General features: G+C 41.0%; 1 protein-coding gene across 2 annotated transcripts; it reads right to left on the bottom strand.

Moving 5' to 3' along the window:
- Positions 1 to 2,310: 2,310 nt before the first annotated feature.
- spdl1 (spindle apparatus coiled-coil protein 1) lies at positions 2,311 to 13,497 on the bottom strand. Of its 2 annotated transcripts, none has more exons than XM_071398236.1 (12): positions 13,329 to 13,497; positions 12,204 to 12,371; positions 11,763 to 11,939; positions 10,824 to 11,018; positions 9,467 to 9,616; positions 9,262 to 9,360; positions 4,422 to 4,532; positions 4,143 to 4,283; positions 3,913 to 4,013; positions 3,550 to 3,737; positions 3,153 to 3,435; positions 2,311 to 2,562 (listed from the first exon to the last, which is right to left on the bottom strand). In XM_071398236.1, the coding sequence occupies exons 2-12, from the start codon at positions 12,369 to 12,371 to the stop codon at positions 2,412 to 2,414; spliced, it is 1,764 nt and encodes a 587-aa protein (XP_071254337.1). In that variant the 5' UTR covers positions 13,329 to 13,497; the 3' UTR covers positions 2,311 to 2,411. The 2 variants fall into 2 exon arrangements, with proteins under 2 accessions (XP_071254337.1, XP_071254336.1); XM_071398235.1 differs by lacking the exon at positions 13,329 to 13,497 and adding an exon at positions 12,962 to 13,141.
- Positions 13,498 to 14,557: the final 1,060 nt, after the last annotated feature.

Below are 14,557 nucleotides of genomic sequence, written 5' to 3' on the forward strand. Positions count from 1 at the left end.
TTTAATACATTTTAGAATAAGGCTGTAACGTGACAAAATGTGGAAAACGTCAAGGGGTCTGAATACTTTCCGAATGCACTATATCTCCCATTATGGAGTCTGTGAGCGCACGGGCAGCGCCCAATGATGAACAGTACCACTCAAAAGTTTGGACACACCTACTCATTCAAGGGTTTTCTTTATTTTTTTTACAATTGTTCTGCATTGTAGAATAATAGTGAAGACATCAAGACTATGAAATAACACATATGGAATCATGTAGTAACCAAAAAAAGTGTTAAACAAATCAAAATATATTTTTGATTTTTCAAAGTTGCCACCCTTTGCCTTGATGACAGCTCTGCACACTCTTGGCATTCTCTCAACCAGCTTCATGAGGTAGTCACCTGGAATGCTTATCCAACAGTCTTGAAGGAGTTCCCACATGTGCTGAGCACATCTTGGCTGCTTTTCCTTCACTCTGCTGTCCAACTTATCCCAAACCATCTCAATTGGGTTGAGGTTGGGTGATTGTGGAGGCCAGGTCATCTGATGCAGCACTCCATCACTCTCCTTTTTGGTCAAATAGCCCTTACACAGCCTGGAGGTGTGTTGGGTCACTGTCCTGTTGAAAAACAAATGATTGTCCCACTAAGCACAAATCAGATGGGCTGGCGTATCGCTGCAAAATGCTGTGGTAGCCACGCTGATACAAGTGTGCCTTGAATTCGAACTAAATCACAGACAGTGTCACCAGCTAAGCACCCCCACACCTCCTCCTCCATGCTTCACGGTGGGAACCACAGATGCAGATATCATCTGTTCACTTACTCTGCATCTCACAGTGACGCGGCGGTTGGAACCAAAAATCTCAGACCAAAGGACACATTTCCACCGGTCTAATGTCTTTTGTTTGTGTGTCTTGGCCCAAGCAAGTCTCTTATTATTGGTGTCCTTTAGTAGTGGTTTCTTTGCAGCAATTTGACCATGAATGCCTGATTCACAGTCTCCTCTGATCAGTTGATGTTGAGATGTGTCTGTTACTTGAACTCTGTGAAGTATTTATTTCGGCTGCAATCTGAGGTGCAGCTAATGGCCGATTTTTGAGGCTGGTAACGCTAATGAACTTATCCTCTGTAGCAGAGGTGACTCTGGGTCTTCCTTTCCTGTGGCGATCCTCATGAAAGCCAGTTTCATCATAGCGCTTGATGGTTTTATGCGACTGCACTTGAAGAAACTTTTGAAGTTCTTGAAATTGACTGACCTTCTTATAATGATGACCTTCAAGTAATGATGGACTGTCGTTTCTCTTTGCTTATTTGAGCTGTTCTTGCCATAATATGGACTTGGTCTTTTACCAAATAGGGCTATCTTCTGTATATCAACCCTATCTTGTCACAAACATTTTTGGCTCAAACGCATTAAGAAGGAAAGAAATTCCACAAATTAACTTTTAACAAGGCACACCTGTTAATTGAAATGCATTCCAGGTGACTAACTCATGAAGCTGGTTGAGAGAATGCCAAGAGTGTGCAAAGCTGTCAAGGTAAAGAGTGGCACCTTTGAATAATATAAAATAGTAAAACTAAATTAAAACCCTTGAATGAGTAGGTGTCCAAACCTTTGACTGGTACTGTATATAAACTCTGGATTGCTGGTAAAAACAAATGTAGACATTTATAAATGCATTTCTATAGCTTCCAAAATATTTTTTACAATGGTGGGGTGAGTACCAAGATGGAGGCGCGGCGTCTTTAAACAGCTCCCCTTTAGTCTAGTGTGTTTATCAATCATTGGTAGAGCCATTGAGGCAATCTCCATTTCAAAGTGGTCCATTTTCTTCTTCTACTTCTGTAAGTTGACAAACTTAAAGGGTGCATACTGCCACCTAGTGTTTGAACAGGTATACAGCTATGGCTGGCGATTTACTGCCACCTACAGTATGGAAGGTTTGCTTACCATATCTTCTTGTGTGTTGTATATTGAAGTTAATAACACATCAATACCTTGTTTTGAGAAGATAGCCATCTTATAACATTTCATACCATCAATCCAGTTGGCCCAACTAAGCGCATAGCTGTCATAACATTAATAACCACATTTTGCTACCTCCGATAAGCGGTTATCATACCAAAATATAACCCACAAACATGGACCTCAGAAAATCATTAGACATTGCCAAATATCACATTGGTCCACTCTGGGGTGGCACTCTGGCCCATAATATTTTAAACAAAAAAAGCCGGGACTAATTTGATACAATTCATATCTCCTGACCAATTCTGGAATTTAAAACACTATTAGAATATAAAATAATTTATCAGACGGAAATCCATATGGTCTTCATTTTATTAATGTATTAACAAACATTTTAAATATACTCTAATGTTAGTATTTGATCGAAGGAATATAAAAAGTGTAGACTTCATTGTCTACTGCTGAGCACATTGGTTTTCCAGTGTTTTCTGCGATGTAACATGGATGACTTCTTGAGATTTCAGCTTTTTCTTTTCATCCCTTCTGTTCTCTTCACCTTCTTTCTCCATCTCCTCAGTCATGGTTTTACAGTCAGCTGAGGGAGACCTAAAAGGCAAACCATTCCATTTGTATAAAGGTGTTGCCAAATCCAAAGCCATACAGATGACATTTACAACCCTGTTGTTATCATTTCTAGTAAAATATAAAGGATTCATTTACAAAGAAATGTTCTAGGCCTACGTGGTACACCAGTCAATCAATCCGTTTAGATTTAAAGTAAACAGTTTAACTCTACATGTTTCATTAATTTCAAAAAGTGCAAAGACAAGGATCAACATAGTTGAAACTGTTCCTATTGGCAGCAGACTGTAAACCATTGTTAGTACCTAAATTTACATGCATCAAATACATGGAAAGGAAGATCAACACACTGACTCATGGTACAGTAAGTTACAACTGTGTTCACCTAACAGCAATTCTAGCCTTGATCCAGGCAGTCAGCTTTGTAGGAAAAATGTCACAGAAAGTATAATACTATTCCCTGTGACAGCCCTCCCAAAAGGCAAGAGAAGGGTAGGCAATAGTGGACTAGTGGTGAGAGCCCAAACAAAGCCCAGGAAGAGGAAGACAACAAAGAAACTGAAGTTGACACAGTGGAAGAGGACAGGAGTCTGAAGGACCATGGGGACACTGACCTGGGAGGGTTGGGGATAGTGGTTGGGGGCTCCTCGCAGATGCGCACACACTTGCTGTCTCGGGTCAAGGCAGAGTTAGGCTTGGGGTTGTTGGGGGGCTGCAGAGGGGTAACAATGAGCCTCTCCTCCGTAAAAGGGTGGGCCTCTGCTTCCATTTCCTCTTTCATGTGCTTGGGGACCTCCAGCACCATGGGCTCCTCTTTCTTCACCTCTGGAATGTTGCTCGGAATGTCTACAGGGAGCTTCTCGCGCTTGCGCTTCTGAATATGTTTTTTATTCACCTCTAAAGACAACATAAGATTGATTTAATCTCTCTTACCTAATGTCACTTTTAAAAAAAAAGTAAGTTATCACTACAACTGTGATCAAGTGGATGTCACTATATGGGCTAATTTACCATTGGGCTCATATTTCAACCGGAGCTCTTCCACTTTGACTTGCAGCTTGATGTTGTCACTCTGGCTCTGTTTGTGGGCCCTCTCTGCACTGAAAAGCTTCCTCTCCAGCTCCAGTGCTCTTTGACTCTCAGAGAGTGACTTCATCCTTTGCATGGACAACTCATCCCCCAGTCGCTCTGCATCCTTCCTACACACACACACACACACACACAAATCAAACACTGATGCAGGTACGGCAGTTCCAATTTGGTTAATCTCAACATTTGTAAGCCAAAAATGTGGAATGTTTATGGGCAAACTGAAGGTCATCTCCCACCCAGCATGTAAATACTGACTGTGCCCTAAATCAAGCGATAACTCACGCAGAGTTTGAAAGTTGCATTTTCAGAAGGTCAGTGTAGTATGTCCCATCACCACTGTCTGTTTCCACTGGGGCTGAAGAGGGCTGTGCCTTCAATGTCATCTGCATAGACACAGTAACCAACAATTGTGACAACTGCACAACATTCACTTCATACAGTGTGAATCTGTTGCCCTATAACATGTTGTAGTGTTCAGGATTTTAGTTGAAATGACAACAAAAGGTCTTCACCTCCACTTTCTCCAGGCGACGTAGTTTTATCATGAGGGCTTGTATCTCACTGTTCTTCTCTGAGAGCATCGACTGCAGGCGCTCCAGCTGGGCAGGATCTGCCCTAGAGCCTTGCAGTTGCATGAGCGTGGCTATCTGAACCTGGAGGATCAAGCATGAGGGAAACGCACATTAATGAATCCCAAGTCTACCTCGGGTTCAGTCTCACATTGTCATTAGGTGATTGAGTTAAAACATACAAATACTTTTTAAAATGTGTACTTTAAAAAAAAATCGTACCTTCATACGATGGAGCTGTTGTTTGGAGAAGGCATGCTGCTTCAGAAGGGATTGGTGCTGTACTTTCATACTGATCAGCTGTCTCTCCATCTCTGCTCGTTTGTCTTCAAGCTAAAAATAAATCAAGAGGCTCTATAACACAGAACGGGGAGGAGGGTGCACACCCCAAGCCACCGGGCCACAGTGGAGAGGGTCAAGAGCTTCAAGTTCCTCTGTGTCCACATCACGAGGACTTAACAAGGCCCTCTGACACCAGAACAGTCGTGAAGAAGGCACGGCAACACCTCTTCTCCTTTGGGAGGCTGAAACGATTTGGCATGGCCCCTCAGATCCTCAGCAACTTTTAGCTGCACCATTTTTTAGCTGCATCATTGAGAGCATCGTGACTGGTTGTATCACCGTTTGGTATGGCAACTGCACCGCCCGCCCCAGAAAGCCCTACCGAGGCATCACTGGGGGTGAGGTCCCAGCCAGCTAGGAAGTACATGCCAGGCGGTGTCTGAGAAAGGCCCGAAAAATTGCTAAAAGATTCCAGCCATCCGAGACTTGGACTGTTCTCAGGGCTCCCATCCTGCAGGCGGTACCAGCTCAGACAAACACTCCTAAAAAGCTTCTATCCCCTGGCCATAAGACTTAAGTGGCTAACAACTACTACCCTCCCTCTCTCAGACTATCCACACTGACTCTATGGCAATCCACAAGTCCCTACACACTCAGACAACCTACACTACTGGTAAAATGATTTAGGATTAGATTACTCCTTTACACTGATGTCCATTGATTTACATTTATCCTGCTACTGGTTACTATTACTCTTGTTTACACGTTTATATTACTACTAGTATACAGTTGAAGTCGGAAGTTTACATACACTTTGGTTGGAGTCATTAATACTCGTTTTCAACCACTCCACAAATTTCTTGATAACAAACTATAGTTTTGGCAAGTCAGTTAGGACATTTACTTTGTGCATGACAAGTCATTTTCCAACAATTGTTTACAGACAGATTATTTCACTGTATCACAATTCCAGTGGGTCAGAAGTTTGTATACATTAAATTGACTGTGCCTTCAAACAGCTTGGAAAATTCCAGAAAATTATGTCATAGCTTTAGAAGCTTCTGATAGGCTAATTGACATCATTTGAGTCAATTGGAGGTGTACCTGTGGATGTATTTCAAGGCCTACCTCCAAACTCAGTGCCTCTTGCTTGACATCATGGGGAAAATCAAAAGAAATCAGCCAAGACCTCAGAAAAAAATTGTAGCCCTCCACAAGTCTGGTTTATCATAGGGAGCATTTTCCAAACGCCTGACGGTACCACGCTCATCTGTACAAACAATAGTACGCAATTATAAACACCATGGGACCACGCAGCCGCCATACCGCTCAGGAAAGAGACGCGTTTTGTCTCCTAGAGATGAACGTACTTCGGTGTGAAAAGTGCAAATCAATCCCAGAACAACAGCAAAGGACCTTGTGAAGATGCTGGAGGAAACAGGTGCAAAAGTATCTATATCCACAGTAAAACGAGTCCTGTATCGACATAACCTGAAAGGCCACTCTGCAAGGAAGAAGCCACTGCTCCAAAACCGCCATAAAAAAGCCAGACTACGGTTTGCAACTGCACATGGGGACAAAGATCGTACTTTTTGGAGAAATGTTCTCTGGTCTGATGAAACAAAAATAGAACTGTTCTGCCATAATGACCATCGTTATGTTTGGAGGAAAAAGGGGAATGCTTGCAAGCCGAAGAACACCATCCCAACCGTGAAGCGCGGGGGTGGCAGCATCTTGTTGTGGGTTCTGCTTTGCTGCAGGAGGGACTGGTGCACTTCACAAAATAGATGGCATCATGAGGAGGAAAATGTGGATATATTGAAGCAACATCTTAATAGATCAGTCAGGAAGTTAAAGCTTGGTCACAAAGGGGTCTTCCAAATGTACAACGACCCCAAGCATACTTCCAAAGTTGTTGCAAAATGGCTCAAGAACAACAAAGTCATGGTATTGGAGTGGCCATCACAAAGCCTGACCTCAATCCCATAGAAAATTTGTGGGCAGAACTGAAAAAGTGTGCGCGAGCAAGGAGGCCTACAAACCTGACTTAGTTACACCAGCTCTGTCAGGAGGAATGGGTCAAAATTCACCCAACTTATTGTGGGAAGTTTGTAGAAACGTTTGACCCAAGTTCAACAATTTAAAGGCAATTCTACCAAATACCAATTGAGTGTATGTAAACTAGAGGTCGACCGATTATGATTTTAACGCCGATACCGATTATTGGAGGACCCAGAAAAGCCGATACCGATTAATAGGACTTTTTTTTAAAAACATTTTTTGTAATAATGACAATTACAACAATACTGAATGAACACTTATTTTAACTTAATATAATACATCAATAAAATCAATTTAGCCTCAAATAAATAATGAAACATGTTCAATTTGGTTTAAATAATGCAAAAACAAAGTGTTGGAGAAGAAAGTAAAAGTGCAATATGTGCCATGTAAGAAAGCTAACGTTTAAGTTCCTTGCTCAGAACATGAGAACATATGAAAGCTGGTGGTTCCTTTTAACATGAGTCTTCAATATTCCCAGGTAAGAAGTTTTAGGTTGTAGTTATTATAGCAACTACAGGACTATTTCTCTCAATATGATTTGTATTTCATATACCTTTGACTATTGGATGTTCTTATAGGCACTTTAGTATTGCCAGTGTAACAGTATAGCTTCCGTCCCTCTCCTCGCTCCTACCTGGGCTCGAACCAGGAACACATCGACAACAACCACCCTCGAAGCAGCGTTACCCATGCAGAGCAAGGGGAACAACTACTCGAAGTCTCAGAGCGAGTGACGTTTGAAACGCTATTAGCGCGCACCCCGCTAACTAGCTAGCCATTTCACATCGGTTACACCAGCCTAATAGCGGGAGTTGATAGGCTTTAAGTCATAAACAACGCAATGCTTGAAGCATTGCGAAGAGCTGCTGGCAAAACGCACGAAAGTGCTGTTTAAATGAATGCTTACGAGCCTGCTGGTGCCTACCATCGCTCAGTCAGACAGCTCTATCAAATCATAGACTTAATTATAACATAATAACACACAGAAATACGAGCAATAGGTCATTAATATGGTCAAATCCGGAAACTATCATCTCGAAAACAAAACGTTTTTTCTTTCAGTGAAATACGGAACTGTTCCGTATTTTATCTAACGGGTGCCATCCATAAGTCTAAATATTCCTGTTACATTGCACAACCTTCAATGTTATGTCATAATTACGTAAAATTCTGGCAAATTAGTTCGCAACGAGCCAGGCGGCCCAAATTGTTGCATATACCCTGACTCTGCATGCAATGAACGCAAGAGAAGTGACACAATTTCACCTGGTTAATATTGCCTGCTAACCTGGATTTCTTTTAGCTAAATACGCAGGTCTAAAACTATATACTTCTGTGTATTGATTTTAAGAAAGGCATTGATGTTTATGGTTAGTTACAGTCGTGCAACGATTGTGCTTTTTTCGCAAATGCGCTTTTGTTAAATCATCCCCCGTTTGGCGAAGTTGGCTGTCTTTGTTAGGAAGAAATAGTCTTCACACAGTTCGCAACGAGCCATGCGGCCCAAACTGCTGCATATAACCTGACTCTGTTGCAAGAGAAGTGACACAATTTCCCTAGTTAAAAGAAATTCATGTTAGCAGGCAATATTAACTAAATATGCAGGTTTAAAAATATATACTTGTGTATTGATTTTAAGAAAAGGCATTGATGTTTATGGTTAGGTACACGTTGGAGCAACGACAGTCCTTTTTCGCAAATGCGCACCGCATCGATTATATGCAAAGCAGGACACGCTAGATAAACTAGTAATATCATCAACCATGTGTAGTTAACTAGTGATTATGATTGATTGATAGTTTTTTTATAAGATAAGTTTAATGCTAGCTACCAACTTACCTTGGCTTCTTACTGCATTCGCGTAACAGGCAGGTGATTAGAGCGTTGGACTAGTTAACCGTAAGGTTGCAAGATTGAATCCCCGAGCTGACAAGGTAAAAATCTGTCGTTCTGCCCCTGAACAAGGCAGTTAACCCACCGTTCCTAGGCCATCATTGAAAATAAGAATGTGTTCTTAACTGACTTGCCTAGTTAAATAAAGGTGTAAAGAAAAAACTTGGCCAAATCGATGTCCAAAAATACCGATTTCCGATTGTTATGAAAACTTGAAATCAGCCCTAATTAAATCGGCCATTCCGATTAATCGGTTGACCTCTAATGTAAACTTCTGACCCACTGGGAATGTGATGAAATAAATAAAAGCTGAAATAAATCTCTACTACTTTTCTAACGTTTCACATTCTTAAAATAAAGTGGTGATCCTAACTGACCTAAGACAGGGCATTTTACTAGGATTAAAATGTCAAGAATTGTGAAAAACTGAGTTTAAATGTATTTGGCTATGGTGTATGTAAACTTTTGACTTCAACTGTATACTGTAGCAATAAGTATTTATATATTCCTGCTACCAGTCCCTTTTCACATGTAAATCCTACTACCAGTCACGTCGTATGTATACACCCACCTCAACCACTCCAGCACATTGAAAAAGGTACTGACACTGACCTACTGTATATATTCTTGCACTCTCATTTTATTTAACTCTCATCATAGTCCTTGAGGTTTTTAATTCTATTATTATTATATTGTTGGGAAAGAGCTCTCAAGGTAAGACTTTCACTGTACTGTTTTATACGTGTTGTCTCCTGTGCACGTGGCGAAAACTTTGAAACACATTCAAAGACGCTACGGAGACAGATGGCAATGTAGTACCTACCTCTCCAAATAAAGAATTTCCCTTGCTGTTGGGATCTTGTGCCTGTTGCAACAGCTGATCCAGTTGAATCTGGAGATCTTGGTTGGCCTCTCGGGCTTTCTAAAGCAAGCAAAAAGGGAAGACATTCGTTTCCTTAGCATGAATGACTAGTGCAATGTATGCATGATATACACAATCCTAAACTGCTGAAGATTATGATCTTTACCTCCAAGGCGTTGAAGCAGGAGACAGCTTCTCTCTCACACTCTTCTTTCTCCTCACTGATTCTCTCCAGTTGACGCTGAAGGTTTGTGTTGGTCAGCTCCAGCTGCTGCTCTTTGTACTGGGCCTCCTGAAGTGCCAGCTCCAAGGTAGCCTGAGTGGACAGAAACAAAAATGGCTACCTATACTGTACCACATGCAATCATTGTCAACTGAGATTTAAATCAGCTAAAAGTAAACAAAGCAGAGTCTTTATGGGCCTATACTAAACTCTCGTGTACAGATGCATGTAACATCGGATGGAATCGGAGTAGGGCTGGGCCTGATATAGAATAAATTAGCTCCTCCCCTGCCACTCAAACAACAATGATGAGATCACTTCTTCCTCTCTGACAAGCGGTTATTTTACTGTAGAGGAGAAGTCAATATTATAATAATAATATTCTATTGATACCATTTTTAATGTCTCAACTGCTCAAGTTGCGCACAGAGCAGACACTACTAAAATGGGAGTATCAATGAATATTGATTCGGTGTTCATAACAATTCAACTGCTCTGCCTTATTTATTGGCAAATAGATGCAAGTTGGCTAAACTTGAAATATAAAGATCGCTATAGAGATTAGCTGACTACTCATTAGCACGTGGGCTTGTGTTTGAGAGATTGTTTTTGATACCTGTGTTAATTTTCTATAATGCCTGCAACAAGAAGTGAATGTGCATTATGCAGGGTTCCGGTTAAACTTGTAACAAAAAGGGCATTTTCATAGACAGACTTAAAAACCAGATCAGTGATTATTGCAAAAAAGCAGGTTAAACTAATTTGATGAAATAATTACATTATTAGTTAGGCTTATGGAAGGCTTAATTTAGCCGAGGTATAATTTCACAAGCCCTGAATTCATTCGATTATTGCTGACTGTTTGAAATGCATTGTATTTTACAACAAAGCGTAGAGAAAATATTTATACAAAAATATATATATACACACATTTTTTTATTTAAATAAACAAATTGAAATATGATTTTTAGGACATGTCACCCAGCCGTGGAGCGTAGCGTCTGACAACAGACTGTGGGATCAGACGACTAAGGAGCTTTTTCCCAGTTTGCAGATTTTTTCGATAACGATAATTTTGCCAAAACATGATTACGCAGGAGTTCGCATCTTTCAAATTTCGGAAGAGGGTACATTTGGCCAACAGACTTGACCAAAACTTCCGTTTAGGGGGATGGAGACTTTGCTAGTCTTGGTAGTATCTTCTCATACATCTGACTCCAGAACTTAATTGAGCATCTGATGCAATATTTTAGTCCTGGGTTCCTGAGATTATGTCTTTACAGTGTGGTAGGGTCCTCACCTTAGCAGCCTCAAGCTCCATCCTCTCCACCTGCAATTCCATCATCTCTGTGGACAGGGTTTCATGAGTCTGCTCCGTGACCGATCGTAGCTCCTCCATCTTGATGCTCAGAGTCTCTGTCTGGAGCTCCAGTTTATGCCTCAGCTGCTTCTCACTCAGCTGCACCTCATCCAGTTCAGATCTCATTCTCTCCATCTACAGCCAAACACAGATACCCCATTCACTACATTGACTGGGCACACATAGTATTGTCAAGAAATAAGTATTGTGTCAAAGGCAACAACTCCTAATTAAGTATGTCATTAGCAGAGATGACTTGAGTGTGCATAATTCCACCCAAAAGAAGTACCTTTGCATCAGTGGTGTAAAGTACTTAAGTAAAAAATACTTTAAAGCACTACAAAAGTAGTTTTTTGGGGTATCTGTACTTTACTATTTATATTTTTGACTACTTTTACTTCCCTACACTTCTTAAGAAAATATTGTACTTTTAACTCCATACATTTTCCTTGACACCCAAAAGTACTAGTTACATTTTGAATGCTTAGCAGGACAGGAAAATAGTCAAAAATCACACACTTATCACCCGGCGGACTCACTAAACACAAATTATTTATTTGTAAATTATATCTGAGTGCCCCTGGCTTTCTGTCAAATTAAAACAAGAAAATGGTGACATCTGGTTTGCTTAATATAAGGAATTTGAAATGATTCACACTTACTTTTGATACTTAAGTATATTTTAAACCAAATACATTTACTCAAGTAGAATTTTACTTGAGTCATTTTCTATTAAGGTATCTTGACTTTTACTCAAGTATGACAGTTGGGTACTTTATCCACCACTGCTTTGCATGCAATTTTTTCCTTGCCTAGATTCAGCATATCCCCCAGCCAATGGTGTACAGGTAACCAAAACCACATCAATGGCTCCCCAACCTTGTTCTTGCACTCATTGAGCTCCATAGCGTGATTCCTCTCCAGCAAGGATTCATGTTGCTCCCACTGCAGCCTCCGTTGGCTCTTGATCGAGTCGTAGTCGGAGCGCAGGCTGTCCAGCACACGGCTTTTCAGCGCCACTTCCCGCTGCAGGGAGTATTTCTCCTGCTCCAGGGCCTGAGAATACACACACAAGAGATTCATACCTCAAACATCAACCCACTCCATCTGCGTTCTCATCCAAACCCTGCTCAACATTACTGTAATATCAGTTGTAACAAGATTCATGTCATAAAATATAAGGATGATTAGTAGTTGTTATGGACAGCAGTTGTCTTATGTTGTAATGAGTTAAACTGCTACTGTCATAGCCTATTCATCAACTGTCAAGAAGACAGCAGTCTTTAGAGATGTCAGTCATTGCCCAGTACGAATGATCACCTCCACAGCGTTGGTCATCTCTATCCGCTGCTCCTCCAGTTTGTTCTGAAGATCCAGCTGCCCATCCAGCAGCTGAAGGCCATATTGGCCTGCTTTCTGCAGCGCATCGTCTGCTTCCTTCAACTTGCGTTGTAGTCGCTGGATCTCATCGTCTCCTGAAGTACACATCTTTCACAATTGAGGGGAATTAAAAAGGAGAGAAACTTTACTGGAGCACTTATTGAGATTGTGGGACACCCATTTAAGTCCAGCAATTATGTAAAGAATGTGGCTACTCTGTGATCATATCTGATTAAATGAACACAAAAAACAAGGATGACAAATATAGTTATTAGCCTAATGGTGGAATAAAGTCAAACCCTGAACTAAACCTAGTTGAAAACAATGGATAAAGAATGTAACTAACTACTGTTCCACAACTTGGACTCGGTAATTGGGTCCTATTCAGTAGGCACGAAACGGGATAAAACAATTGTATACACGCAACGTTGTATGCTTGCTTTTGCTAGTGTACAATACAGCATACGACTGATAAACACTAACATTAGCAAGCTTTTTCCTCCTGATATGAGCTAGTTACTGTAGCTAGCTAAGTACGTTAAATAAACTTGCACGACATAGTACTAGCTAGATAACAGTTAGCGTGCAACTTACTTTGATTGCACAAATACAGTTACCCTAGGAAATGTGATCATAAGAGGATAACTAGCAAGCTATTATGAAATTACTTTTCATATTTAGCTAGCTAGTAAGCATACCTTGCCACCATGCAGTCAAAACGGGAACAGAACAACCACAACTAAAATCTTCGTTGTTTTCGACCGCTTACACAAGACGATTTGAATTCTCCTGCAGCCCAATGACTGTTTAATGGGCTGACGTCAGAGTTTGTACTTCCCAAGAAACCCGTTTAGACTTTCTGGCCAGCCAAATATCGCGAGCAATAATGAGATGTCTGCTGGTCTGCATTTATACAAGGGCGTGGTGACCAATGCAGTGTTTCCAAGTTAGCGACTTTGTCGCTATATTTAGCGAGTATTCAGACCCCTCTAGCGATACATTTTCAAAAAAGCGACTAGCGACTTTTTTTGGTGTTATTGGAGACGCTGACGTGAAAGCACGTACCGTTCTTACTCTTCTCAACGAGCAGCGGGTGCACCCCACCCGCGTCCCAAAGCACTCACAGGCGGCCCAGTCGTCACGCTGCAGTCAGAGCAGGAGATGTTCACCCCTCCGTGTCCAGACTGCAAATGAATCGCGCATGCGGGAAGCCGCATTTGGCTGATCCCGCCCTGGCTTACATTCAGGGTGGGATGTAAATGTAAAAAACTAAACTAAAAAATGTAATAAACTAAGTAACTCCGCCAGAGTGTCTCTTTTGGGTCAATTTTTCCGGTCCCGAGCCAGGATAAAGGAGGGTTGGAATTGTGACATAAAAAAAACAAGAATCGACAGAAGAAAGTTCATTTGTAGTTCTAAACATATTTAGGGTGTTTTTTACTCACTTTTTGTCTCCCACGGCGTCCATCACAATTACAAGCACATGGCCAATTATGCAAATTATGCGATGGCGCCATTTAGGGACTGCTAGCGACTTTTAGAACAGCTAATAGCCGCAGAAACAGACAGGCACTCAAGCTAAACCTAAATTATTACATCTCTAAATCATATTCCACTTCTATAATTCAAAGACATTATAGAAGTGGAATATGATTTAGAGATGTAATAACTTAGGCTTAGCTTGAGTGCCTGTCTGTTTCTGCTGTCTTGCCAACTGCTTATGGACTTGTCATGCCATGTTTGGCTTGACAATGAAGTAGGCAAAAGTACAAACAGTTTCCAGGCTTACCAATGGGGATAATAAATCTGTGTTTTATGTCTAACACTTTTCTATAGGGTTTATCAACTTTGATACCACTCTTTGTCAGAGTACAGCGGTATGACTAATAAATAGTCTTGGTCTGGTGACATGAAAAAATAAATAAAACTACTTCCCAAAAAATAAATAATAATAAATTAATAGAACAGCTAATAGGTACTTTCCTTACTGAGGAGTTGGTAACACTGGACCAATGTTCCCTCTAACAGCTACTTTCAAAACGATGTCGCGGGTGAAAATGTATTGATAGCGGGTTCAAGGTTTTTGGGCTATTTCTTAGTTGCACCGCAGCCAAAATGGCATATCTCTTAATTAAAAATATATATATATTTCAATGTGACCTGATGCTGTCAGGCAGTGGTGCAGGTTGTTGCTGAGTGAGTGGTAGGGAGGGTAGTAGTGGTGTATGGTGGGTGATAAGTGCCATAATTAAGCCTCGAGAAGCTACTGATACCTCTCACCATGTCAACTAACT

The sequence above is a fragment of the Salvelinus alpinus genome, chromosome 4 (assembly GCF_045679555.1).
Source record: "Salvelinus alpinus chromosome 4, SLU_Salpinus.1, whole genome shotgun sequence".
In the NCBI taxonomy this organism is placed as follows: domain Eukaryota; kingdom Metazoa; phylum Chordata; class Actinopteri; order Salmoniformes; family Salmonidae; genus Salvelinus; species Salvelinus alpinus.

Coding starts and splice junctions, on each gene's coding strand:
- spdl1 (XM_071398236.1), bottom strand. CDS start 12,371: ATGTGTACTTCAGGAGACGATGAGATCCAGCGACTACAACGCAAGTTG. Junction 11,940..12,203: donor AGATGACCAACGCTGTGGAG/GTGATCATTCGT, acceptor GTGTATTCTCAG/GCCCTGGAGCAGGAGAAATA. Junction 9,617..10,823: donor TGGAGCTTGAGGCTGCTAAG/GTGAGGACCCTA, acceptor CTGTCCACTCAG/GCTACCTTGGAGCTGGCACT.